The sequence below is a fragment of the Tenrec ecaudatus genome, chromosome 14 (assembly GCF_050624435.1).
Source record: "Tenrec ecaudatus isolate mTenEca1 chromosome 14, mTenEca1.hap1, whole genome shotgun sequence".
Lineage (NCBI taxonomy): Eukaryota > Metazoa > Chordata > Mammalia > Afrosoricida > Tenrecidae > Tenrec > Tenrec ecaudatus.
This window is the reverse complement of record NC_134543.1, coordinates 30,868,875-30,893,172: the sequence shown is the minus strand read 5'-3', so window position 1 is coordinate 30,893,172 and position 24,298 is coordinate 30,868,875. Positions and strand designations below refer to the sequence as shown.

The following is a 24,298-nucleotide window of genomic DNA, read 5'->3' as shown; positions in this document are numbered from 1 at the left end:
ACTGCTTCCAAGGTATATGGAACGTCCCAGTACTGGCCTGTGGCTCCATAGTCCAGATTGAGATGGCGGCGACTGTGACCGTGGAGCCCGCGGGCCACTGCTGCTGGGACGAGCCGGTGCGCATCGCGGTGCGCGGCCTGGCCCCCCACCAGCCGGTCACGCTGCGCGCGTCCCTGCGCGACGACAAGGGCACGCTCTTCCGGGCCCACGCGCGCTACCGCGCGGACGGCGGCGGCGAGCTGGACCTGGAGCGCGCGCCCGCGCTGGGCGGCAGCTTCGCGGGGCTCGAGCCCATGGGCCTCATCTGGGCCCTGGAGCCTGAGAAGCCCACGCAGCGGCTTCTGAAGCTGGACGTGCAGACGCCCTTCGCGGTGGAGCTGGAGGTGCTCGAGGGCCACGAGCCCGAGCCGCGGCGCGTCCTGGGCCGGGCGGTGCACGAGCGCCACTTCCTGCGGCCCGGGGTGCGGAGGGAGCCGGTGCGCGCGGGCCGGGTGCGCGCCACGCTCTTCCTGCCGCCAGGTGAGCCGCCTTTCTCTCAGCAGATCCTTCTGGAGAGGCAGGGCCAGGCCCTGGAGTCACACGGGTCCCCTGTCTTGACTGCGGAAATCCCCCCGCTCCTGCATTCTGCGTGGAAGGTTTTGGAACGTTCCACTGCAGCCGCTAGAGTCCATTCTACATGGATTTGCCGAGCAACCATTCTGTGCCAACTCGGAGGCTGTGTTTCAAGTACCCAATTAAACAGACAGCTCTGCCTGTCCGCTGGGTGACTTGCAGCCGCCTTTCACATCACACTTCCAAGGAGGCTACAGATAGAGGTGGTTGGATTCCTTATGGAGTCGGCTCCCAAACGCGGCAACCCTAAGTGTAACAACAAAATGTTGTCTGCATGATAGTTGGCAATGGGTGAGCCCATTCACAAACGCAGAACTCATTGCTCTGGAATTGATTCTGACTCATAGTGACCCCTAGGACAGAGTAGATCTGCCCTCTAGAGTTGCCCAGGCTGTAATCTGCGGAGAAGCTGACTGCCCGATCTTCCCGTGAAATGGCTGTTGGGTTTGAATTGATGACCTTATCGTTAAGGGCGGATCTTTTATGATGAAGGATGGTCTTTTCTCTCACCGAGCAGCTGGTGAGTTCACACCATTGACCTTACCGTTAGCAGCCAAGCCCTTAGCCGGTCCACCAGGGACTCCTAGGTGGTACAGATGGTTGAAGCATATAAATCCCTGTGACACACAGGGTTGCCATGAGTTGAGCCCACTCAAAGGCAACTGGTATGGAAGGTTACGGTTTGGCTGCTAACCACAAGGTCAGTAGTTCAAACCCACTAGCCATTCTGGGAGAGACATAGAAGATTTTCTCCTGTAAAGATTTACAGCTTCAGAAACTTGAAAAGGCACTTCTACTTAGGCCTACAGGGTCACTATGGATTGGAATCGAGTACAATAGTTCTCAACCTTCCTAATGCTGAGATCCTTTAATACAGTCCCTCAGGTTGTGGTGAATCCCCAAACATAAAATTATTTTTGTTGCTACTTCATCACTGCCATTTTGTTACTGTTATGAATTGGGTAACCCCTGGGAAAGGGTCATTCGAACCCCCCAAGGGGTCTCGACCCACAGGTTGAGCACCGCTGATCTAGTAGATGGCAGCAAGTCAGCTAGACAGAAAGAAATCAGGAGTAGGAAAAGGAGAAACTAGAATGCTAGGTTAAGGTTACAGTGCCACCCGATTCTGGGCCTGGGATAACCCAGCATGGCTAGGGATATAGTTTTTTATGGTTGCAGCAGAGTGTGATGAAGAGGGAAGTATATTCTTTAAGTCTTCTACATATGTTCAGCATTTACAGCTCTCACGGCTTTCTCAAAGAGAGACTGTTGGTGGAAAATACTTATCACATATTATTCTACCTTGTACTATTATGGTCACTTTGTGAAAATATGTGAAAAAAAATCTGGGGAAATGAGGCGCTTTGGGTGCCCTTCTACTTCTTCCCCGCACGGTTTGTTTGTTTTCCCAATAAAAATGGTCATTCTGAAATAGAGGAAAGAACTAGGAGGCAAAAGACATTTATAGAGGTATAAATATAGGCATGTGTATATAAATCTATTAACATATAGTGATAAAAATATAGGTCTAAGTACATATATGTTAAGTATTAAGGTAGCAGATGGATATTGTGCCTCTACTCAAGTCCTCCTTCAGCGCAAGAACACTTTGTTCTAATAACCTGTTATTCTGTGATGTTCATCTTTCTGACAAGACCTCTGAAGACAAAATGGGTGCATATGCAAATGTGGTGAAGAAAGCTGATGATTCCCACACATTACAAAATATAGCATCTGAAATATTTTAAAAATCATTTATTGGGGGCTCATTCAACTCTTATCACAATCCATACATACATCCATGATGTCAAGCATATTTGTTGCCCTCCTCATTCTCAAAACATTTGCTTTCTACTTATGCCCTTGGTATCAGCTCCTCATTTCCCCTCCCTCCCTGCTCCCCTTTCCTTCATGAACCCTTGATAAGGTCAGAGATCTTAAAAACTTGAAGATAAACAAGTGGCCATGTAGCTGAGAAGCAACAAAGCCCACATGGAAGAAGCACAGCAGCCTGTGTGATCATGAAATGTCAACAGGATTAAGTATCAGGCACCAGGAAACCCACAACAATCATATAAATGTAAACAAGTTGGGTCTGAGTGGAGACCCAAAGCCCATCGGTAGACAAGTGGACATCCCCTCACAGAAGGGTCACAAGGAAGGAAGGAATCAGCTAGGGTTCAGTATAGCACCAATGAAACATACATACAATATTCCTCTAGTGTTTTAATGCTTCCTCCCTTCCCCAACTCCCACTATCATGATCCCAGTTCTACCTTACTAGAACTGGGATCTGGCTACACTGGAGCATATACACTGGTACAGATAAGAGCTCTTGACACACCAAATCCAGAACAGATAAAACCTTCAAGAACAGTAATGGGAATAGTGATACCATAAGTAGCAATGAAGGTGGGAGTGGGGAGAAAGGGAGAACTGATCTCAATGATGAATGTATAACCCCCACCACAGCACCCCCCACCAAGGGGAATGAACAACAGAAATGTGGGCAAAGGAAGACAGCAGATGGTGTAAGATATGAAAATAACAATATTTATCAAGGGGTCACAACAGTGGAGGAGGAAGGGGCGAAAGAGGAGCTGTTACCAAGGTCTCAAGTAGAAAGAAAATGTTTTGAAAGTGATGAAGGCAAAAAAAAAGAAAAATGATGGCAACATATATACAAATGGCTTGATACAATTGATGTATGGATTGTTATAAGAGCTGTAATACCCCCAAATTATTTATAATACATAAAAAATATATAAATGACCCTTTTATCAACCCCCCAAGCCACCTCTTAGCGTCGACTCTTCTCTTTGCTGACTGCCAAAATTTGGAACCTAAAACTGGCTTTTGAAATTCTGAAACAACATCACTCTTATTTTGTGCTGTTCTCCAGGTATGGGGCCCTTCCCTGGGGTCATCGATCTGTTTGGAAGTGGCGGTGGCCTTTGTGAATACAGGGCCAGCCTCCTAAGTGGGCATGGTTTTGCTGTGTTGGCTTTGGCTTACTTCAGATTTGAGGACCTTCCAAAACATTTGGAGGTTATGCATCTGGAGTACTTTGAAGAGGCCGTGCACTTCATGCTGCAGCATCCCCAGGTGAGTCCTGCTGCTTGCTGAATGCAGAGAAGGGAGAGGGGGTGCAGGTGACCCAGGGCTGGATTCAAAATCTGACCGGGAAACCTAGGGCTGCCAGTGTGCTGAGACACCAGGTCATTATTCCTATCTCTATCCATTTCTCTAATCCCTCAAAATCAGATCATTTCATCCTCTTTGTAACACTGACCAGAATCAAACTGCTTTGGACTAAAGAGTTACTAATGAGTTCTGCTTCTGCCTCTACCACCAAGTGTAGCCTTATGATCCTGAATAAGGCATTTCCACTGCATAGGGTTCAATGTTTCATTCATAAGATTAATGTTTCTGTAGAACAAAGGGTTTGATATCAAAAACGTAATTTGGGGACACATGATGGCATTTGGCTAGAGACTTTATTCGATGATATCAAAGAAGTCCTGACTTCAGTAATACTTAAGTATGTTGGGTTTATGGGAAAAGGCTTTATCTGATAATAGAAAATAAAATAATGAATTGGAATGTTTGGGTATGACTGTAAATTAAATTATACATGCTCTTTGGTATGTATAATGTGACCCGAACCTCTGGCATCTCCCTGCCAATGTACTGCTGCAACTTACTGGATGACATCAGCAACATTTTACGTACAAGTTATATTCATGACACTGGTCTATACTTAAGCATTCTGTTGAGTCACTTTTCTTTGGAATGGATACAAATATGGATCTCTTCTGGGCAGTTGGCAAGTAGCTGTCACACAAATTTCCTGACTTAAACAAGTAAGTATTTTCAGTGCTTCTAGTTTGTTTTTTTTTTCAGTGCATATCAGAAATGCGGTTTCATTTTTATTGGAAAACCACCTAAAATCTTACACAAATGATTTTAGATATAAATTGGATTTTGTTCTTTATACAGAATATGAAGATGTCCCTCATGAATCTTCCGTGTGGAGGGTTTTTCGAGCGTAAGGGAAGATGTGGCTTGCACACACAAGTGTGTCTCTCCTGTGGGCGGGAGTGGGGAGCCGCGGTGTAGTGCTCCTACACAGGACTCAGGACAGGTGACATCGCGGAGTGAAAAGAGGGCTAAGGAGCACATTCTAGTTAGTCAGATTCAAGACGCAAACATGACACAGAATCTGTGCATAGCAGACCAAGGCAGTCACTTTAGTGAGGATACTGCAGATGACACTGGAATGACAGGTTGACGAGGCCGTCAAGTGGTGCCCACCTGGGAGAACAGCGAGAGAGAGCTATTGAGGGAAAGACTGGAATGAGGGATTTTCGCTAAAGCAAATTAACGTCTTGTCAACTGCCCAAACAAACAAAACCGGCATCATCATGTGTTAGCACACGGAGGGCATGTTAGACCGGTCTCTGTGCAGCATGCTAAGAGTTAGTGAGAACTTCTTCACTGGTGCATAAGAATCAGTAATAGTTACGGAAAGTTGTGTTTTTGTTTTTTTTTTGTTTTCTTTTTTGGTCTCCTTGTTATTATTTTAGGCATGTCTTATTTTGGATGGAGTATAGCTTTTATCTATGATTTCGTCCTGTAAAAACATGTGAAGACAACGCTCATTCTGTGCCAGAGGATGACCGGCGACCTTGTTGATAAACTGCTCCAGCCCGTGCTTCCTTTCCTCGATGAAACTGTCATCGAAGATCCCGTCATCTCCTCTAAAAGGAAGCTGACGTAAAAAGGCTTTTCCAGGGAGTGGGGGAACTACAACCTTGCTTTCTCTTTCTAATTCACTTAGCATTTGTCTTGACCCTGATTTCGTAGGTGGTGAAGCGGGCCCTGCCGACCCCCACGGTCTGGGGGTTGCTCACATCGATCTCGAGGCAGTTGCTGGGCGGCCCGTAGGCGTCATTCAGGTTCTGCGGCTTGGTGATCAGCCGACGGGTGTCCGCCACCGTCTCCGCCATGTCTCGGTTGCAGCCCCCGCCGCGGGCTCCCTCCGCCCCCTCCGCGTTCCACCGACGCCGCCGCCGTCGCCCGCCGCGGGGACACCGGGCTCGCGCGCAGCGGGAGTGAGGCGAACGAGCACGTAGGGCGGGCGTTCACCCCGCGCGCGAAGCCCCGCCCGCCCCTCTCCGACGGCTTCCGCCCCTTCCGCGGAGAGCCAGTGCTTCTAGTTTTTGAAACATTTCAATTGATCTTTCATCAATTCCTGGAGCCTTGTTTCTGGCTAAGGCTTTCAGTGTACCTTGAACTTCTTCCTTTAGTACCATTGATTCTTACTCATATGCTACCTCAACTGGTGGAATGTTTATTAATTCTTGTTGTTATAGTGACTGTGTATCTTTCCATTTTCTTTGGATGCTTCCACATCATTCAATAATTTGCTCAGAGTCTTTTAATATTGCCATACGAGGCTTGAAGTTTTTCTTAAGTTCTTTCAGCTTAAGGTAGGTTGAGTGTGGTCTTCCCTTTTGGTTTTCTCACTCTAGGCCTGTACACATTTTGTCTTTTGGGGCTGCCCTTTGAAATTTTCGGTTCAGCTCCTTGATGTCATCATCTTATCCATTTTCCTTAACTACTCTATGATTAACCTCCCTGGCGGTCTAATTAGGTCAGTAATTTTGTACGCAAAGCAGTACGTTGTTTTGCATAAAATTTGTTGTATATTGTAAGCCTGTAATTCTTAAGAAATTATTCATTTTAATCTTTCTAGTAGACATTCCAGGTATGATAAACTTTAATACACAGTTAACATTTACCCTGAGCCACACTCAGGAGCACTGCCAGGGAGATGTTAAGAGCGAGTTTCAGAGTCTCTTCTGACATCTACTTTGATCTTTTCTTCTTTCCTGTCTTTTTAACGACCTTTTGCTTTCTATATGATATTCTTGATGTTTTCTCGCAGCTCATCAGGCCTTCTGTCCTTAGTGTCTAATGCATCAAACTTATTCTTGAGATATTCTTGAAATTCTGGTGCGATAGACTGAAGATCATATTTTGACTTTTGTGGACATGTTTTACTTTTCTTCAGCTTCAACCTGAACTTGTACATGGGTAATTAATGGTTTGGTCCACAGTGGGCTCCTGGCCTCATGTTAGCTAACGCATAGTCACCCTACACAGGACAGAGTAGATTATTCCTTAGGGTTTCAGAGACTATGACCTGTTGCAGGAGTAGACAGGTTCATCTTCTATGGAGTGGTGGTGGTGGCTTTTAACTGCCAACCCTAGGTCATCAGCCCGGTATCTAACCCACAGCCTCAGATGTGCTCCCTTTAAGAGAGCTATGGCCCTGTAAGAAATCAGAAATCTGTGTATCCTATTAGTTCAACTATTTGACCCTGAGCAAGAAGAGCTTTCATTTTTTAATGACCACACTCTGGCTGTCATTTGCCGAAACCTGCCCCCCCTCCCCCCCCCAGGGAAAGGAATCAGAAGAGATGAAGGACAGTATCACTCTGGATGGTGCCCACTGTGCTCATGGGACTGGGACCCCTGAACTCTTTGCCTAACTAGCTCTGAGCCTGATTACTAACATTGTGCCCCTTCGCACAGTCCATTAATATATACCCATGTCGTTGTTCTCAGGGACCTTCCATTTGCTTCTGACTCACAGCAACCCTGCAAACCACAGAAGGAAACACTGCCCCCTCCTGGGCCATCCTCGCAAGGTTGCTCTGTGTGAGCTCATGGTCACAGCAGTCTCAAGCAATCTTTTTAAAATATATTATTAATTGGGAATTCATATATATATCATTCCATAGTTCAATCATGTCAAGCAGAATAGTACAATTGTTGCCACAACCAGTTTCCAAGCATTCTTTGGATTCCCGGACTCCTTGACATTTGTCTCCTTTCTATCCCCCCTCCACCACCAAGACTGTCCTACCCCCTATGCCCCATGTCAATCAATCTTGGTCTTCCTCTTTTTCACTGCCCTGCTACTTTCCCAGGCATCATGTCTCATTCCAGGGATTGCTCTCTTCTTACATCATGTCCAAAGTACGTGAGTTGAAATCTTGATATCCTTACCTTTATTTTTCACACCTTTCTGTGTGGTCCTACACATTCTCTTATGTGTTATTTGCTTGAGTAACTGTTGATATGCCTAGGGCGGCTCTTAAAAAGCCCCACAAACAGAATTCAATTGCAGCAAGTCTTGTAAGAGAGGAGATTCTGAAGTGCCACTAATGTATCCCCCAGGACCAAAACTCCCTCGACTCTGGCAGGACTCGAACCCTCAACCTTTGAATCTCTTGTTGAGAAGAGGTAGGAGTCCAATGCGCTATCCATTGCATCACAGAGCCCAGCTGATATCCTTACCTTTAAAGAGTATTCTGGCTGTACTTCTTCCAAGACAGATTTGTTTGTTCTTTTGGCAGTCCGGGTACTTTTTTCCCCCAGTACTATAATTCAAACGCATAGATTCTTCTTCGTCTTCCTTATTCAATGTCTAATTTTCACATGTAGATGAGATTGTGGGAACCAGCCTACAGTCCAACAAGCTCCTGCAAGGCGATGGTGCAATTATAGAAAAAAGGAGATAGAAAAGCAGAGCACAGGGGACTGATTTACAATACAGGGATAAGAGTCTTGAGTTTATACAATGGGGTTTTATAGTAATGAGATCTGCAAGCCTCTTGTTAATATGAGGGGTACCCCCCTCAAAACATGATTTCTTTTCAAAGCAATGTATTTAAAAAATTTTTTAACAAAACAACCTTATCACCTTCAAAGTACTCTCCATTACACTTAATAAATTTGTAAAATCTTCAGTTCCATTCTTGGAAACCTTTTTCTAACTCATCTGTCTGGATGACTGTCAGCACCTCCCTCATTTTTTTTCTTCACCTCTTCTACGTAGTCAAATCGCTATCCTTTCTTAGCCCTTGTCATTTGAAGAAACAAAAAGAAGTTGTATGGAGAGAGGTTAGGTGAGTAAGGTGAGTGGGGCAAGAAAGGCATGCTGTTGTTTTTGCCAAATACTGGCCCACTGAGATGGCTGCAGGAACAGGTGCTTTGTCCTAGTGGCAAAACCAGTCCCCCGTCTGCCACAAATCAGGCCTTTTTTTGTCACATACTGTTACACTATCTTTTCAAAACCTATAAATAGAAAGTTTGATTATCAGTCTGACCTGGTGGAATGAACTCCAAATACATTACAAGTCAACATTTTCATCCATTCAGGGAGTTGACAGACAAGCAGAATGAGATTTATCATCAATCGACATTTCACCTTTCTTTTGAAAAAAGAAAACCATTCATACACTTGAGTGTTTCCCGTAGCGCTGTCCTTGAAAGCCGTGTTCAACATCACAACTGTTTCTGTGGTATTTTTCCTGAGCAGGAAACAAAATTTCACAGCCAAACGGTGTTCTCTTAAACCGGCCTCACAAAAAACAAGGTTTTTTTTTTTTTTTAGCTTTGTTTTGTTTTGGGAATAAAAAAAAATCATTTTATTGGAGAGCTTTCACAAATCTTATGACAATCCATCATTCAATTGTATTAAGCACACATGTACATATGTTGCCATCAATATTTCCAAAGCATTTTCTTTCTACTTGAGTCCTTGGTGTCAGCTCCTTTTTTCACCATGTCTCCCACCCTCCCATCCTCATGAAACCTTGATCAATGATATATTATTGTTGTTCTTTCATGTCTTATAATGTCCATTGTCTCCCTTCATCCACATTTCTGTTATGCATCCCCCTGGGGCAGGGCTATATAACCAACTTTGTGATGGGTTCCCCTTTTCTCTTCACTTCCCCACCATCCCCCACCCTCATGATATCACTCTCCCACTACTGTTGCTGAGGGTTTTACTTGTCCTGAATCCCATGTGTCAGAGCTCTTATCTGTACCAATGTGTGTACTCTGGTCTAGCTGGATTTTTAAGGTAGAACTGCGCTCATGATAGTGGGGGTAGCATTCAGGAACCACAGGAATGATGTGTGTTTTATCGATGTTATACTGCACCCTGGCTGAAATGTCCCATCCTTATAACCCTTCTGTGGAGGGATGTCCAACTGTCTACAGATAGACTTCTCTCCCCCTCCCCGCCCCACCCCCACTGCCGCTTTTCACATCGATATAATTGTTTGTTTTGGATCTTTTGATACCTGATCCCATTGACACTTCATGATCACACAAGCTGGTGTGCTTCTTCCATGTGGGCTTATTTGCTTCCCTGTGAGATGGTTGCTTGTTTAACTTCAAGCCTTTAAGGTCCCAGATGCTATATCTTTTGATAGCAGGGCACCAACCACTTTCTTCACCCCATTTCCTTATGCACCCATTTTGTCTTCAATGATTGTGTCAGGAAGGTGAGTATCAAAGAGGGCTAGGTTATTAGAACAAAGAATTCTTGTAAAAAAAAAACAAACTAGGTTTGAGTGAAACTGCTTTCATGAAAAAACTCACCGAGACCAGAGAGAACCTTCCCAGGCGATGCCACTGGGTGCACTAACTCAGAGCAGAGCTGCTTGACTAGTGGGAAAGCTCCACCCAGGGGAACTTTTTTCAGTTTTGATGGAAGTACATACACAATAGGATGGGAAATGTGTGAATCTTCTATATCCTGAGCTCTGTAGGGAAACACTTTATAGGAAGTATCAGGTGAGTGAGAGACAAACTGTACATGACCCCTTAAGAATAAGAGACAAAGGGAGCTGACTTCTCGTTGAGATATGCATCCTTTAACTGGGTATGTGAGGAGCCAGGTATCTGTAGGAGACAGTTTTATAAAATCATTTTATGGAGCATGGATGAGATGTGGGGAAACACCTTTCCTGGACGTTCATGCACATCCTGGAGAATATGTACACTGGGGTGCAAGCCATTATCTCAAGACTGTGAATGCAAGCTGTACTAGGGCTGTTGCTTCACTAGGGCTGGCTTCCAAGTCCTGTGGTCAAGAATGCTGGTCAGCTGACCACGTACGCCTCCATCCAGGTCCACAGGTTCCCATATGAGGTGATTGAAAACACCATACCTTGGGTCAGGCATACCATACTTTTCAAAGTAACATCCTTGCTTTTCAACACTTTAAAGAGATCTTATGCAGCATATTTACCCAATGTATTGTGTCCCATAGGCCTTACTATGTAGGCTGGGATGTTTCACACATGTTCAAGGTACCTCAAAGTATGCACTGAAGCCATGAATGAGAAAAGGAGAAGGAAGGGCCAGTAGTAAGGGGCTAAAGCCAAGAGCTGGCTCTTTCCTGGCCACATTCTGATAGACAAAATGAAGAAGATCCAAGACTTCAAACTTGAGCTTCTAAATTGTTATGGAGGGATATTTAAAATGTAGGAAAATAGAAGATATTTTGAGTTTGCTCATTACAATTGGTTGATGGGTTGTTTGTTAGAAGCCACGTCTGAACTTTGTGGACTGATATATAAGAAAAGTAAATGATTTCTGAGAAAGCTACTTAGGAAATGTAAAATCACTGTTATGTCTTCCATTTATAAATTCTACGATGTTCTCTCTCTTCATCAGGTGAAAGGCCCTAATATTGGACTTATTGGCTTCTCCAAAGGCGGTGACCTGTGTCTCTCCATGGCCTCCTTCTTAAAGGGCATCACCGCCACCGTGCTCATCAACTCCTGTGTGGCCAATGCAATGTCTACTCTGCATTACAAGGAAATGACTATTCCTCCTCTAGGCAGTGACCTAAGCAAATCTACAGTCACCGAGTCAGGCATTCTGAGTAGTTTTCATATTTGGGATAACCCGCTGGAGAAGCCTCACCACCAAAGTCTCATTCCATTGGAAAAAGCTCAAGGGCCCTTCTTGTTCATTGTAGGCAAGGATGACAGGAACTGGAAGAGTGAGTTCTACGCCCATATAGCCTCTGACCAGTTACAGGCCCATGGAAAAGACAGACCCCAGATAATCTGCTACCCAGGAGCTGGTCATTGTATTGACCCACCTTATTTTCCTGCTCGCATAGCCTCAGTGCACTCAGTTTTGGGCCTACCATTGTTCCATGGAGGTGAGCCCAGGGCTCATGGAAGAGCACAGGTGGATGCCTGGCAGCAAATTCAAACCTTCTTCCATAAACATCTTGATGCTAAAATATCTCTTAATCCCAGCAAATTATAGTATTATAATCATAAACTTTATACGATTAATAAAAATCCTCTTCACACAACAGGTGTTGAGTGTTCCAGAATATTTAGTAACCATTTTAATCATGTCAGGCTCTTTGTTAGAGTCTAGGACTTTCAGATTTGCAATATATTGTATATACTCTGTCAGGCAGAAGCTGGAGGTAGCAGGGCAGGCGGGCTAGGAGACAGAGCTGGTAAAAACACTTCAAGGACTCTATGAGAGGCCAGAGCCCCCTTCCCCCTCCTTTTCTTTCTCCTCCTTCCCTTTCGTGGCCTCAGGCCCAGGTGCAAAAGACTAACTATTACAGATAACTTAGCTCCAGACCAGCAGACAACAAAGTTACAGTGGAAAATTCCCCAGCTACTCTCTCCCCCCAGACCCGGACCCTAAAATACTCCACCTCTCTCCTGGACACTGTGACTTCACAGACCCAACTGGGGGCTCAGGATGCTCCAGTCCCTTCTCTGCTCTCCCTTCCCTCCTCGGAGCTCTGAAATAAACCCTTGACACTGTTTGCTACCATTGCTTGCTTGCTTTCAGCCACCAAATCAACTTCACATCCTCAAATACAAGCAGACCCGAATATCAGCTGAAACACCTAATTTTACCACAAAAACTACATTAAAAAATGTGCTGAACCAGGTCTCCAACAACAAAGGTGGGGTGGTGGTGAGAATCACATCACCGTGAAAGAGAGGGAGTGCGCGATGGGGACCCAATGCCCACCTGTAGACAGCTGGACACCCCTTCCAGAGGGGTAGTGAGGAGGAGATGGGCCACTCAGGGTTCAGTGTAGCAACAATGAAACTCAAAACCTTCCTCTAGTTCCTGAACGCTTCCTCCCCTCCCAATCATCATGACCCCAATTCTACCTTGCCTTGCGGACCTGGTTATACCAGAGGATGTACAGCGGTGCAGTGGGGACCTGGAGGCACAGGGAATCTAGGACAGATGAACCCCTCAACACCAGCGGTGGGAGTGGTGACACCAGGAGGGAAGGGGGTGTAGAAAGGGAGAACCGATCTCGGAGATCTATGTATAACCTCCTCTCTGGGAGATGGGCAATGGGGAGGCGGGTGAGGGGAGACGCCGGGGAGTGTAAGATAAGATATAATAATTATTTATAAACTATCAAGGGACCCGGGGAGGGAGGGAGATGGGGGGAAAAAAGGGAAACCGAGCTGATTCCAGGAACCCAAGTGGAAGGTGAATTATGAGAGTGACGAGTGCAACGAATGTATAAGGGTGCTTTGCTCAATTAATGTATGTACAGACTGTGATAAGAGCCTTATGAGCCCCAATAAAAAGATTTTTAAAATGTGCTGAAAAACTCGGCTTATACACGCATATATCGGAACTTTACTTCACTGCTGCCACGCCCAACTCCACCTCCATCTCCCCCAAGTTTTACCTAGCATATAGTTTACTCCTGATCTTAACTATATGACTTTTTTACCTTAAGCAGGTAAAAATTAAAGAGTACTTACATAATTGTCACAATCCATCGATGATACACGCAGTTTATCCTGGTCTACTGACTTAAAGATTAGTGGTTTGAGCCCACTCGATATAATTAAGGTCTGGTGATCTGTCTCCTAAAACAGTTCTCTGTAATTCATCGGGTTGCAATGAATTGTAATAGATTCAATGGTGGCATTTAGAGAATATTGTTTGTTCTCAGCTCTCAGTGGCTGGACTTTCTTCAGTCTTGTATCTCAGAGTTCAGGAGTGAACTACTGGATTGCTCTGGATCTCGTCATGTTTGGGGCCTAACTGTCCACATCTGAAACTTGGGGGCATACTGCCCACTTGAGTCCTTAAAGGAATGGCCTCTGCCTCCTCCTTGCCAACACACATCCCTGGATGTCTACTAGTCTTGTCCTGCAACCTCAGTCTGAAGAGAGAAGGGCCTTGAGCCTGTTAACACATCTCCTCTGTTTGTGGTCTGTAGGGGTTCCCAGTCACGATCCCGTCCTCCCTGCATAGATAGCTGGCGTGATCCTATTTTAGCCATTTTTAGGAGTCCTTGGGTATGTATGTCATGTTTGGCAGTTCACCTGCACTGTGGAATAAAGATGTGGCTGTCTGCTCCTGTAAAGATTTACAGTCTCAGAAACCTTAATGAGACCATTCTGCTCTGTGCTATAGAGGGGTCACTCTGAGTTGGAACTGATCCCACAGCAGTGGGGTTTGGAGTGTGTTACGCAGATACATTGCATGTTTCTTCTGATGGATATTTGACTTGCTCCCACCTTTTGGCTATTGCCGACAGTGCTTCAATGAATGCTGTTGGCATGGTAAGTTTTTGTATGGGTATCTAAATACTCATTTTTTAATACCTGTGCCAGGCCAGGGGACAATAGTGAGAGTTTCCACCATGTACATATCTTTCGTGCAGCTTTGTCAGTGAAGCCACAAAACTTGTGGAACATCGACCTCACCAGCCTCAAACCCCTGCTCACTTCCTCTTTCTGGGCTGCTGTTAGTGCTATATTGGTATTAAACATTGTGAGAACTTCCTCTCCACCAGTTTCCAATCTCAATTCCCGTCATTTTAGTCCATTGCCGCAACGGAAACTTTTATTTCGCCAACCTTTCTTCACTTGGCAAAGATTCTTGCTGCTTTCAAGTCAATTCTGACTGGGCGACTCTCTAGGACACAGCCGAACTGCTCCTGTGGGCTTCCAAGAGGAACTTCTTGAGGGAGTGAAAAGCTCCCACGCCGCAGCTGGTGGTTCCAAACTGCTGGCCTGGCGGATCGCAGCCCAACACGTCACCCGAGCTCCTCATAAGTGACACGATTCCTTCAAGAGAAAAGAGAATCTGACCGCAGTGTGCAGCTCGTGGCATCCTTGCCCGCTAAGGCAGTGTCCCCTCGTGGACAACACGGGATGTCCGAGAAGGCAACCGGCCAGCACGCTCGAGGTCATTCCTTTCTTTCTTCTCGCATTTCGGCGGGTAGGCTGGGGATGAAACGCAGCGTTCCTCAGCCGGTTCCGCCAGGGGACCTCGAAAGCCACGGCCATCCCCGCGTCTGGCTAAATTGTTCAGAACTTCCGGAGGCCCTAGGCAGGCGGGGTCTCCGGGTCTCCGGACTGGACCACGCCCTTTCCGGCCGCCGCCCCCCGCCCGTCGGCTCCTCCGGGTCCTGCCGCCCGCCGGCCCTCTGTTCCCCCCTCCCCCTCTGCCCCTGCCGGGTCGCCCAGGCGGCCCCGCCCGCTCCGGAGCCCCGCCCCTCGGCCCGCCGGCGACCCACTGCGGTCCCGGCGCGCCGCGAGGACCCCAGCGCCATGTGGCGGGTGGCCCGGGGCGCGCTCCGCCGAGCCCTCGGCGCCCCCCTCCCGCCGGGGAGATCCCTCTCCTCGCACCAGGCCGCGACCCTGACCGTGACGCCCGGGACCGGGCTGGCCGACGAGCTCCTGGAGATCCGAGTGGAGGGCCTGGGCCCCGGGCAGCCGGTGACCCTGCGGGCGGCGGCCGTCAGCCACCGAGGCCGCCTCTTCCACTCGAGCGCGCGCTACCAGGCGGACAGCCGCGGGGCGCTGGACCTGGCCAGGGACCCGGCCCTGGGCGGCGACTTCACGGGCGTGGAGCCCATGGGGCTCCTGTGGAGCCTCAAGCCCGCGGGCGCGGAGAATCCCTGGCTCCGCCAGATGCCGAGGGGCGCAATGAAAAACCCCCTCAAAGTGGAGGTGACCGTCCACGACAGGGCGCCGCAGCCGGCAGCGCGGCCGGGCCCGGTGCTGGCCTCCGCCCAGGTGCAGCGCTGGTTCTCCACCCCGGAGCTGCTCCGCACCCGGCTGAGCGCGGGCCGCCTGCGGGGCGTCTTCCTGCTACCCCCAGGTGCGTGAGGCCTCTGCTGCAGACGGCCTTGCTGCGCGGTGGCTGACGTCACTGGCTGCTGTATGGAAGCTGGCTTGCTTTGCTAGCGACTTTGTCACTGAAAACACTGGCGAGATCCACAATACCTTTCCTTTGTTCCTCAGACACCAAACGCATGGACTTCCTCTAAGTCAGTGGTTCTCCACCTTCCTAATGCCGAGACCCTTTCATACAGTTCCTCATGTTGTGGTGACCCACCACCCCACCATAAAATTATTTTCGTGGCTACTTCATCAGTCATTTTGCTAGTGTGATGAATCGGGCAACCCCTGGGGAAGGGTCGCGACCCACAGGTTGAGAACCGCTGTTCTAAGTGGTTATCTAGGATGAAACTGGGTGACTACATCTCTTTTGTAAGCAGCCCTCCTCCAGCTTCAGAAAGTATTCCTCACGGCTTGCTTGTTGGCGACACCAAGCATAACACTGCACTGCTGTAAATTTTCCAGCATTGAATGCTTGTCTATATCTATTAAGCAGAGCTTTTCTGTTGATTTTTTTACACTACCTTTGTGTGTCTGTGTGTCTGTAAATGAAAATGGTAGCTACATGTCTATCTTTTGTTAAAAATACTTATGTTGATAATAACAGATGTATGTCGATCTTTCTATGCCCCAAATTGACCTAAGTTAGCCTTGTAATGTAAACTCTTAAATACTGGCTGAATATTACGATAAAGATGAGCTACCTTGGAAACATTCATCATAATAAGAAAAACAGTCCTTAGTGCCCTGAGAAGGGTTTCCTTAGTTGATAAACGGAGAAAATGAGGCCTGAAGAGTTTCCACCCAATCACACAAGCTAGGTGACACTAAAATCAGAGTGTGAGTCAATTTCTTTGAGTTACTGGTTCTGACCTTTTGGAAAGTCTATTAAGCCAAGAAATGATTAGAGTTATTAACATTTTAACAACTGACTCAGTCTGAATCTAGCCTTAACCACTGTAGTTTAGGCACAATTGTTAGGTGTCACTGAGTTGGTTCTGATTCCTAGTGACCCCGTGTACAACCAAACAAAACACCACCCAGACCTGTGCCGTCCTCACAACTACTCTCATGTTTGAAGCCATCGCTGCAGCCACTGTGTCAGACATCGTGTTGAGAGCCTACCTCTTGTTCACTGCCCCTCTGCTATTCCAAGCGTGATGTCCTTCTCCAGGGACTGGTCTCTCCTGACAACATGTCCAAAATATGTAAGAAGTCGCACCATCCTTGCCTCTAAGGAACATCCTGATTGTGTACTTCTTCCAAGAGAGATTTACTTGTTCTTTTGGTAGTTCGGGGTACTTTCGATGTTGTTTACCAGGACCACAACTAAAATACATCGATTCTTCCTTGGCTTTCCTTGTTTACTGTCTGACTTTCACATGCATATGAAACTCAACACTGCCCTCTAGTCAATGCAGACTCGTGGTGCTCTCCTGTGCATTTCCTAGACTGTAACTGTTCATGGGAGCTGAGCCCAGTTTTTTCTCCTGCAGAGCTGCTGGAGGTTTTGAACTGTTGACCATGCAGATCGCAGCCCAATGCTTCCTTGGGTACACCACCAGGGCTCCACCACATGCATATGAGGAGGTGGAAAATACCATGACTTGAGTTAGGCATACCTTAATACTCAAAGCAAAATCTTTGTTTTCCAACACTTTAAAGAGGTCTTATGCAGCAGATGTACCCAATGCATTGTGTTTGATCTCTTGACTGTGCTTCCATGAGCATTGGTTGTAGATCCCCCAAGTCCTTGACAACTTCCATCTTTTCTCTTTTTATCATGATGTTACCTTCTGGTCCAGTTGTAAGGAATTTGGTTTTCTTTACGCTGAGTTATAATCCATACACATGTCTGAAATCCTGGATCTTCACCAGCAAGTGCTTCAAGTCCTCCTCCCCTTCAGCAAACAAGGTTGTCACCTGCCTATCACAGTGGTTAATAAGCCTTTTCCTAATAGGGCATTTAAAAGAAGGAAAGCCCTGGACAAGGATTGACACAGTGGATGCAACAATGAGCTCATACACAGGACAATTGTCAGAATGGCACAGGACTGGACAGTATTTCCTTTTGTTGTACAGAAGGTTGCTATGTGTTGGAACCGACTCGACAGCGCTGAACATCACCAGACTAATCCTGATGCCACATTCTGCTTATCTAATCTGACTTCTCAGATGATTTGCTCAGTATACAGATTGAGTAAGTATGGTGAGAGCATAAAATTCTCTTGCACACCTTTCCTGATTTTAAGCTAGGCAGGGTTTTAAAAGTGTTTTCATAGCTGTGGGGAAAACTTTAAAAAATACAGCTTACAATAAGATCCTAAAACTTTTCCATAATGTAAAAACAGGACACAAATCGGTTGCAGTGGAATTGGTTCAGACCCACTTGCAGGTGCTTCAAGTCACAGGGATCTGATAGAGCAAGTAGAGCTTCTCCATAATATTCCCAAGGCTGTGAACCTTCAGGAAAGCATGAAGCCTATGATCACGTCATGCTCCATAGATCTGGCTAGTGCGTTAGACTGACCACCCAACCTTCCAGTTAGCAGCTAAGCACTTCAGACTGCGCCACCAGCACTCCTTGAGATTTTCATGCTGAGGCGAAAAATTATGGACTTGCAACTAACCAAATGAGAAATTCTCAGCCATTTTAATGTGGTAATGAGATCAGTATTTTGATGGAGATGATAGACTAAATAGAGGACATCATCATGTGGGAGTCTGAATGTTAAGTTTTACATGCTTTAGGCTTTCTGAAACTTCTCTTGACTCCAGAAATGCTTGAGGTTTATCTAACTTGAAAAGGCAGTTCAAGGTATGCTGAGATACCTGAACGTTGAGAAATACCACCTTGTAAATATCAGTGTCTTAATATGTACACCCTTGGCTTTTATTTTGGGAGAGAGATGAGACTTTCTCCTCAGTGAAAGTCTTGAAAGGGGCAGTTCTACCCTGCCCTATAGGGTCGTTATGAGTTCCAATCAACTGATGGCAGTGAGTTTGTTGCTGTTGTTGTTGTGTGTGTGCTTTCATTTTGGTAGTTTGGTGCTCTTACTTGTTTATCTATTTGAAGATTTAGAAATGACCTCTGACACTGGAATTTTAGATCTCTTTATTTCATTTATTATTCTTGCGTTTTATTCTGTTCTTGCAGGTTTATCTGAAACTTTAACTTTATTTTAAATATCTAAAAAATGAGGACACAATTTACTGTGTACACAATTAAAAATCTCAAAGGGAATTTTAAAGAAAAATACTATCAACATTGAGAAGATAGCACATTGATATTTTGTTACCTTTGCACACATATTGTTCACTTTATTTTGCACCTTTATTAGACCTTGAAATAGCATAATATTTTGGTGACTTTAATTGGATCTTAAGTTCACTAAGAAGTCCAAAATCCCTTCAGAGTTGAGTGTCCTTTAAAAAATGATGTCTTAACAGAAAAGTGGGTGATGGGAGATGTCGGACAATGTAAGACATGACAAAATAATAATATATTTTAAATTATCAATAATAATTTAAAATAATCTTTAAATTATCAATAATAATTTTTAAATTATCAAGGCGAGGAGGGAGGGGAAAAATGAGGAACTGATATTAAGGGCTCAAGTAGAAAACAAAAATTTTGAGAATGATGAGGTCAATAAATGTACAAAGATGCTTGACACAATGGATGTATGTATGGATTGTGATAAGAGTTGTACAAGCCCCCAATAAAATGATTTTTTAAACTTAAAATAAAAATGATGTCATATATGCATAACTAAAACATTTACAAAACTAGATTTAGCAAGACTTACACTTCAAAACACTTTCAACATCTTTAGTGGGCACTTTCTTAACCACCCTCACTCCCCCTGCCCCATTTCTTAATGATTCCCACAGGGAAAAAATATTTAATTGTTTTAATATTTTCAGCTTAGAAAGAGACTTAACCAGTGGCTTTCTTTTTGTTATTGTTATTTTGTTCTTGCTGTCTGTTGTTGTTATTATTGTGCTGGTTTTTACTTCCTTTGTTCTTTTATTTGGCTTTGCCTGGTTTTTGTACTTTTTAATGTATCTGCATGTCTATCTAGATAAGATAGGCGGGATAAATAATTCAGAGATGAAAAGAATGGGACCAATGGTTCTGGGGGATATGGGAGAAAGGGAGATGGGAGAAATGAAGAGGAGGGGAACAACCCAGGAACAAGGGAACAAGTGAGCTATAATCAATGGAAGGAAGGTCGTAGGATGCCTAGTGGGGCTCAATCAATGGTAATGTAGCAGCGAGGAATTACTAAACCCAAATGAAGACTGGACATGATAGTGGGACAAGAGGAAAGTAAAAAAGAAATAGAGGAAAGAACCAGGAGGCTAAGGACATTTTTAGGGGCCTAAATACAGGCGTGTGTGTGTGTGTGTGTGTGTGTGTGTGTGTGTGTGTGTGTGTGTGTGTTGAGAGGGGACTAGAACTATGTACTCATATTTATATGTTAAGAATTAAGCTTACAGATGGACATTGGGCCTCAACTCAAGTACTCCCTTAACACAAGAACACTTTGTTCTAACAATCTGGCATTCTGTGATGCTCACCTTCCTGACATGATCACTGAAGACAAAATGGGTGCATAAGCAAATGTGGTGAAGAAAGCTGATGGTGCCTGGCTATCAAAAGATATAGCATCTGGGGTCTTAAAGGCTTGAAGATAAACAAGTGGCCAACTAGCTGAGAAGCAGCAAAACCCACATGGAAAAAGCACACCAACCTGTGTAATCATGAGGTGTCGATGGGATCAGGTATCATCTAAGACCCATAATAAAACCAAACTCAAGGTTAATGGGGTGGGGTATGGCATGGAGTGGATACCCAATGCCCATATGTAGACAATTGGACATCTTCTCACAGAGGGGTCACAGGGAAGAGATGAGTTAGTCAGGGTGCAGTATAGCACCAATGAAACACACAATTTTCCTCTATCTCTTTGTTGCTTCCTTAACCCCAGTATCATGACCTCAATTCTAACTAAAAATCAGATTAGACCAGAGCATGCTCACTGCTACAGATAAGAAGCCACAACACAGGTAATCCAGGTTAGATAAACCCCTCTGGGCCAACAAGGAGAGTAGAGATACCAGGAGATTAGGGGATGGTGGGGGATAAAAGGGGGAATCAATCACAAGGATCAACCTACAACCCCCTCTCAGAGGGACGAACAACAGAAAAGTGGGTTAGGGATGACAGAGCATGATGTAAGATATGGAAAAAATAATCTTTAACTTATCAAGGGTTGTGAGGAAGGGGGATGGGTAAGAGGGGGAAGAAATAGGGAGCTGATATCAGGGGCTCAAGTGGGAAGAGAATACTTTGAAAATGATGATGGCAGTATATGTGCAAATGTGTGCTTGACACATTGGAAGAATGTATGGATTTACATAAGAGATGCAAAGTATTAAAAAAGAGAGTATCCAGTAACAAGTATCTATTTCAGCCAAAGGACATGTTTTCTTTTTAAGGCAAATAAGTGAATTTTTTAAAGAAAAAATATATTAACATTTACAATTAATTTTTTTTTTTTTTTTACAATTAAATTTTTATGTTGAAGATGTTGGCTGGGTATGCTAGCTTGCTCAACGTTCTGTCAGCTACCTGATTAATCCCCTCTCCTGGTTTATAGGCGATGGCCCTTTTCCTGGTTTGATTGATATGTTTGGTGATGGAGGATTAAATGAATCTCGAGCGAGTCTTCTGGCTTGTCGAGGTTTTGCTACTCTGGCTTTGCCATTTTTTGGCTATGAAGATCTACCTCCAATCATGAAGGATTTGAATTTAGATTACTTTGAAGAGGCAGTTCAATTTGTGCAAAGTCACTCAAAGGTGAGTGGGATAGCTAAGGGAAATGTTTACAAAAGAACTCATTAGGGCCAGAACAGATGCAATAAAGTGGTGGTTTAGTGATTATGAGTTGGTCAGTTCAAAACCACTAGCGGCTATGAACAAGAAAAGCAAAGCTTTCTAGTTCTGTAAAGGGTTACAGTCTTAGAAAGCCACAGGGACAGTTCTCTCATATTATGTCATTATGTGTCAGAATCGACTCAATGGCAGCGAGTTTGGTTTGTTTTTTTGGAGTGGGTTGAGTGGTATCTATAAGACCTGTTAATAAATAAGCAGAAGACTCTTGATCCAATAACAATCATGCTCACTTTTTCTCCTATTTCTCTCCTTGTTTGTCTCCTTTTTCTTAAATCTGCAGGTCAAAGGTCCAAACATTGGGGTCATTGGCTCAGGCAAAGGGGCCGAGTTGGCTTTTTCCATGGCTAGCTTTCTTCGAAATATAGCTGTGGTCGTGAGCATCAATGGCTGCATCTCTAACACGGCGACAGCCCTTACATGTGGCCCATTAATCCTGCCAGGGCTTCCTTTTAACCTGGACAAAGTCTCTGCCGCCGAGCCTGGAGTTTATGACATTAAAGAAGCTCTAGTGGACCCCTTGGATCCAGCCTATCAGGAAAGCCGCATCCCCCTTGAAAAGGCTGATGCCCATTTCCTTTTGATCGTTGGAGAGGATGACAGGCACTGGAAAAGTTCTGTTTATGCTGATATAGCAGTGAAGCACCTCACAGAGCATGGGAAGACAAATTTCACTCTTCTAAGATACCCTAATGCTGGCCATAGAATCGATCCCCCTTATAGCCCGTTTTTCTCTGTAGCCCTGGATCCAGTATTGAAGATGCCCATTTTAGGAGGTGGGCAGCTCAGAGATCATGCTTGTGCTCAGATAGAGTCTTGGAAGAAGATCTTGGAATTTTTGCATTTACATCTTGGGTAAAAGCTAAGTAGATAATAGAATATAGCTCAGAACAAGACAAGGGACAGTCTTGGCAGAAAGACATCAATATTTTTGGCAAATTATGCCTGAGCTAAAAATGATTGCTTCAAATTCATCAGCTTTGGTACTATCTGACTTTCTCCATGTTTGGTTTATTTCTGCTTTAACTTATGGTAGTTGCTAAGTAAAAAAAACAGCTTTCTATCAGTCAGTTATCTACCATCCCCATCTATCCTCCAGTCCACCTTCTCTACTTCCAGAGGCATGTAAAAAGTGGTTCCTGAAACTTAAGTTAAAAGAAAAAAAAAATTGAACAGGTTTGAACACACAAGCCCTTGAATTTATGGTGGTTTGTATGGCTTACTTATAATAGAGGGTAAAGTGAATTCCAATAAAGAATGGTCTTATAATAGTATTTCTGTTAGTATGATTTGAATTGTTCCTTGTCCCAGAGAATGAAACCAAAAGAGAATTGCCTTAAAACTAGCAAATATTGAAAAAAAAAAAAACAAACAAACCACTTGGTTTGATTTCTCTTCTATTTTTGTACTTTAAAAAAAAGCTTTCCTAGAAAATAATGATGGCAACATATGTACAATTGACGTATGGATTGTTATAAGAGCTGTAAGAGCCCTCAATAAAATGGTCTTTTAATGAAAACAAAACAAACAAAAAAACCTTTCATCATGTGGATAACATGCCCTTACAAACCTAAATAAATAAATAACCCTCCAACGCAAACTCATTGACATTAAGTTGATGCTGATTCATAGTAACCCTACAAGACAGAGTAACTACCTCTGTGAGTCTCCAAGAGTGTAACCCTTGATGAGAGCAGAAAGCCTTGTTTTTCTCTTGAGTGGTTCACACTGCTGCTCTTGCATTAGCAGCATCATTACTGTGTACGTCACCAGGGCCCCAACAGATGTTCAAAAACTCCACAACACTTCTAGAACTAATAGAGGCATTAAGGAAACTTGTAAGGTACAAGGTCAGCAAATTAAAATCAGTTAGGTAATACACCAGTAATGAGAAATCTGAAAAGGAAATTAGGGAGAGAATTCCATTTAAAATAGCGTCTCAGAGAATAAAATACTTAGGAATCAATCTAATCAGGGATGTGAAGGCAATATTTGGCATATTTTATACTCTTCTCTAAAACCATAATTAAAATCTACCAATTCTTCTACAGTCTTACGTATTCATTGTCCAGCTTTCAGATGTAAATGAAAGACAAGTGAAAATACAATGGCGTGGGTGCACCTTTGTCTTCAAAGTGACATCTTTGTGTTTTGGGTTTTTAAAATCATTTTATTGGGGCTTGTACAGCTCTCATCACAATCCATACATACATCTATTGTGTCAAGCACATTTGTACATTTGTTGCCATCAATCTTAAAACATTTGTTTTCTACCTAAGCCCTTGGGATCAGGCTCATTTCCCCTCCCTCCCCGCTCCCCCTGACATCTTTGTTTTTTAATCCTTTAAAGAGATCTTGTGTGTCATTTGATTTCTGGATTGCTGCTTCCATGAACACTGATTGTGGATCCAAGTAAAATGAAGTCCTTAACAACTTCAGTGTTTTCTGTTTCTCATGATGTTATGTCGTGGTCCAGTTGTGAGGCTTTTCTTTTTTTTTTTTTACATTGAGTTACAATCCATATGAAGGGAAAGATTAAGATTAAATTATAATTTATCAAGGGTTTATGAGGGTGGGAGGGTGAGGGAGAGAATGAAAAAAGAGGAGCTGATACTAAGGGCTCAAGTAGAAAGATAATATCTTGAAAATGACGATGGCAACATATGTACAAGTTTGCTTGATATAGTCGATTTATGGATTGTTA

General features: G+C 44.4%; 2 protein-coding genes and 1 pseudogene across 2 annotated transcripts; 2 read left to right on the top strand and 1 right to left on the bottom strand.

Moving 5' to 3' along the window:
• The first annotated feature begins 40 nt into the window (after positions 1 to 40).
• On the top strand, positions 41 to 12,828 carry LOC142425914 (acyl-coenzyme A thioesterase 6-like). Its single transcript, XM_075531370.1, has 3 exons — positions 41 to 519; positions 3,515 to 3,717; positions 11,158 to 12,828. The coding sequence occupies exons 1-3, from the start codon at positions 63 to 65 to the stop codon at positions 11,761 to 11,763; spliced, it is 1,266 nt and encodes a 421-aa protein (XP_075387485.1). The 5' UTR covers positions 41 to 62; the 3' UTR covers positions 11,764 to 12,828.
• On the bottom strand, positions 5,183 to 5,636 carry LOC142425915 (sorting nexin-3 pseudogene; annotated as a pseudogene).
• A 1,835-nt stretch (positions 12,829 to 14,663) lies between the features above and the next one.
• Positions 14,664 to 24,070, top strand: LOC142426221 (acyl-coenzyme A thioesterase 1-like). The gene is made up of 3 exons (XM_075531683.1): positions 14,664 to 15,615; positions 21,302 to 21,501; positions 21,878 to 24,070. Exons 1-3 carry the CDS (start codon positions 14,664 to 14,666, stop codon positions 22,451 to 22,453), a joined length of 1,728 nt encoding a protein of 575 aa, XP_075387798.1. The 3' UTR covers positions 22,454 to 24,070.
• The last annotated feature ends 228 nt before the right edge of the window (positions 24,071 to 24,298 follow it).

Bases quoted from the DNA above. Each gene is read 5' to 3' on its own strand.
- LOC142425914 (XM_075531370.1), top strand. From the start codon at position 63: ATGGCGGCGACTGTGACCGTGGAGCCCGCGGGCCACTGCTGCTGGGAC. The intron at 520-3,514 runs GTGAGCCGCCTT...GCTGTTCTCCAG, and splicing joins CACGCTCTTCCTGCCGCCAG to GTATGGGGCCCTTCCCTGGG. The intron at 3,718-11,157 runs GTGAGTCCTGCT...TCTCTTCATCAG, and splicing joins TCATGCTGCAGCATCCCCAG to GTGAAAGGCCCTAATATTGG.
- LOC142426221 (XM_075531683.1), top strand. From the start codon at position 14,664: ATGTCCGAGAAGGCAACCGGCCAGCACGCTCGAGGTCATTCCTTTCTT. The intron at 15,616-21,301 runs GTGCGTGAGGCC...CCTGGTTTATAG, and splicing joins CGTCTTCCTGCTACCCCCAG to GCGATGGCCCTTTTCCTGGT. The intron at 21,502-21,877 runs GTGAGTGGGATA...TTAAATCTGCAG, and splicing joins TTGTGCAAAGTCACTCAAAG to GTCAAAGGTCCAAACATTGG.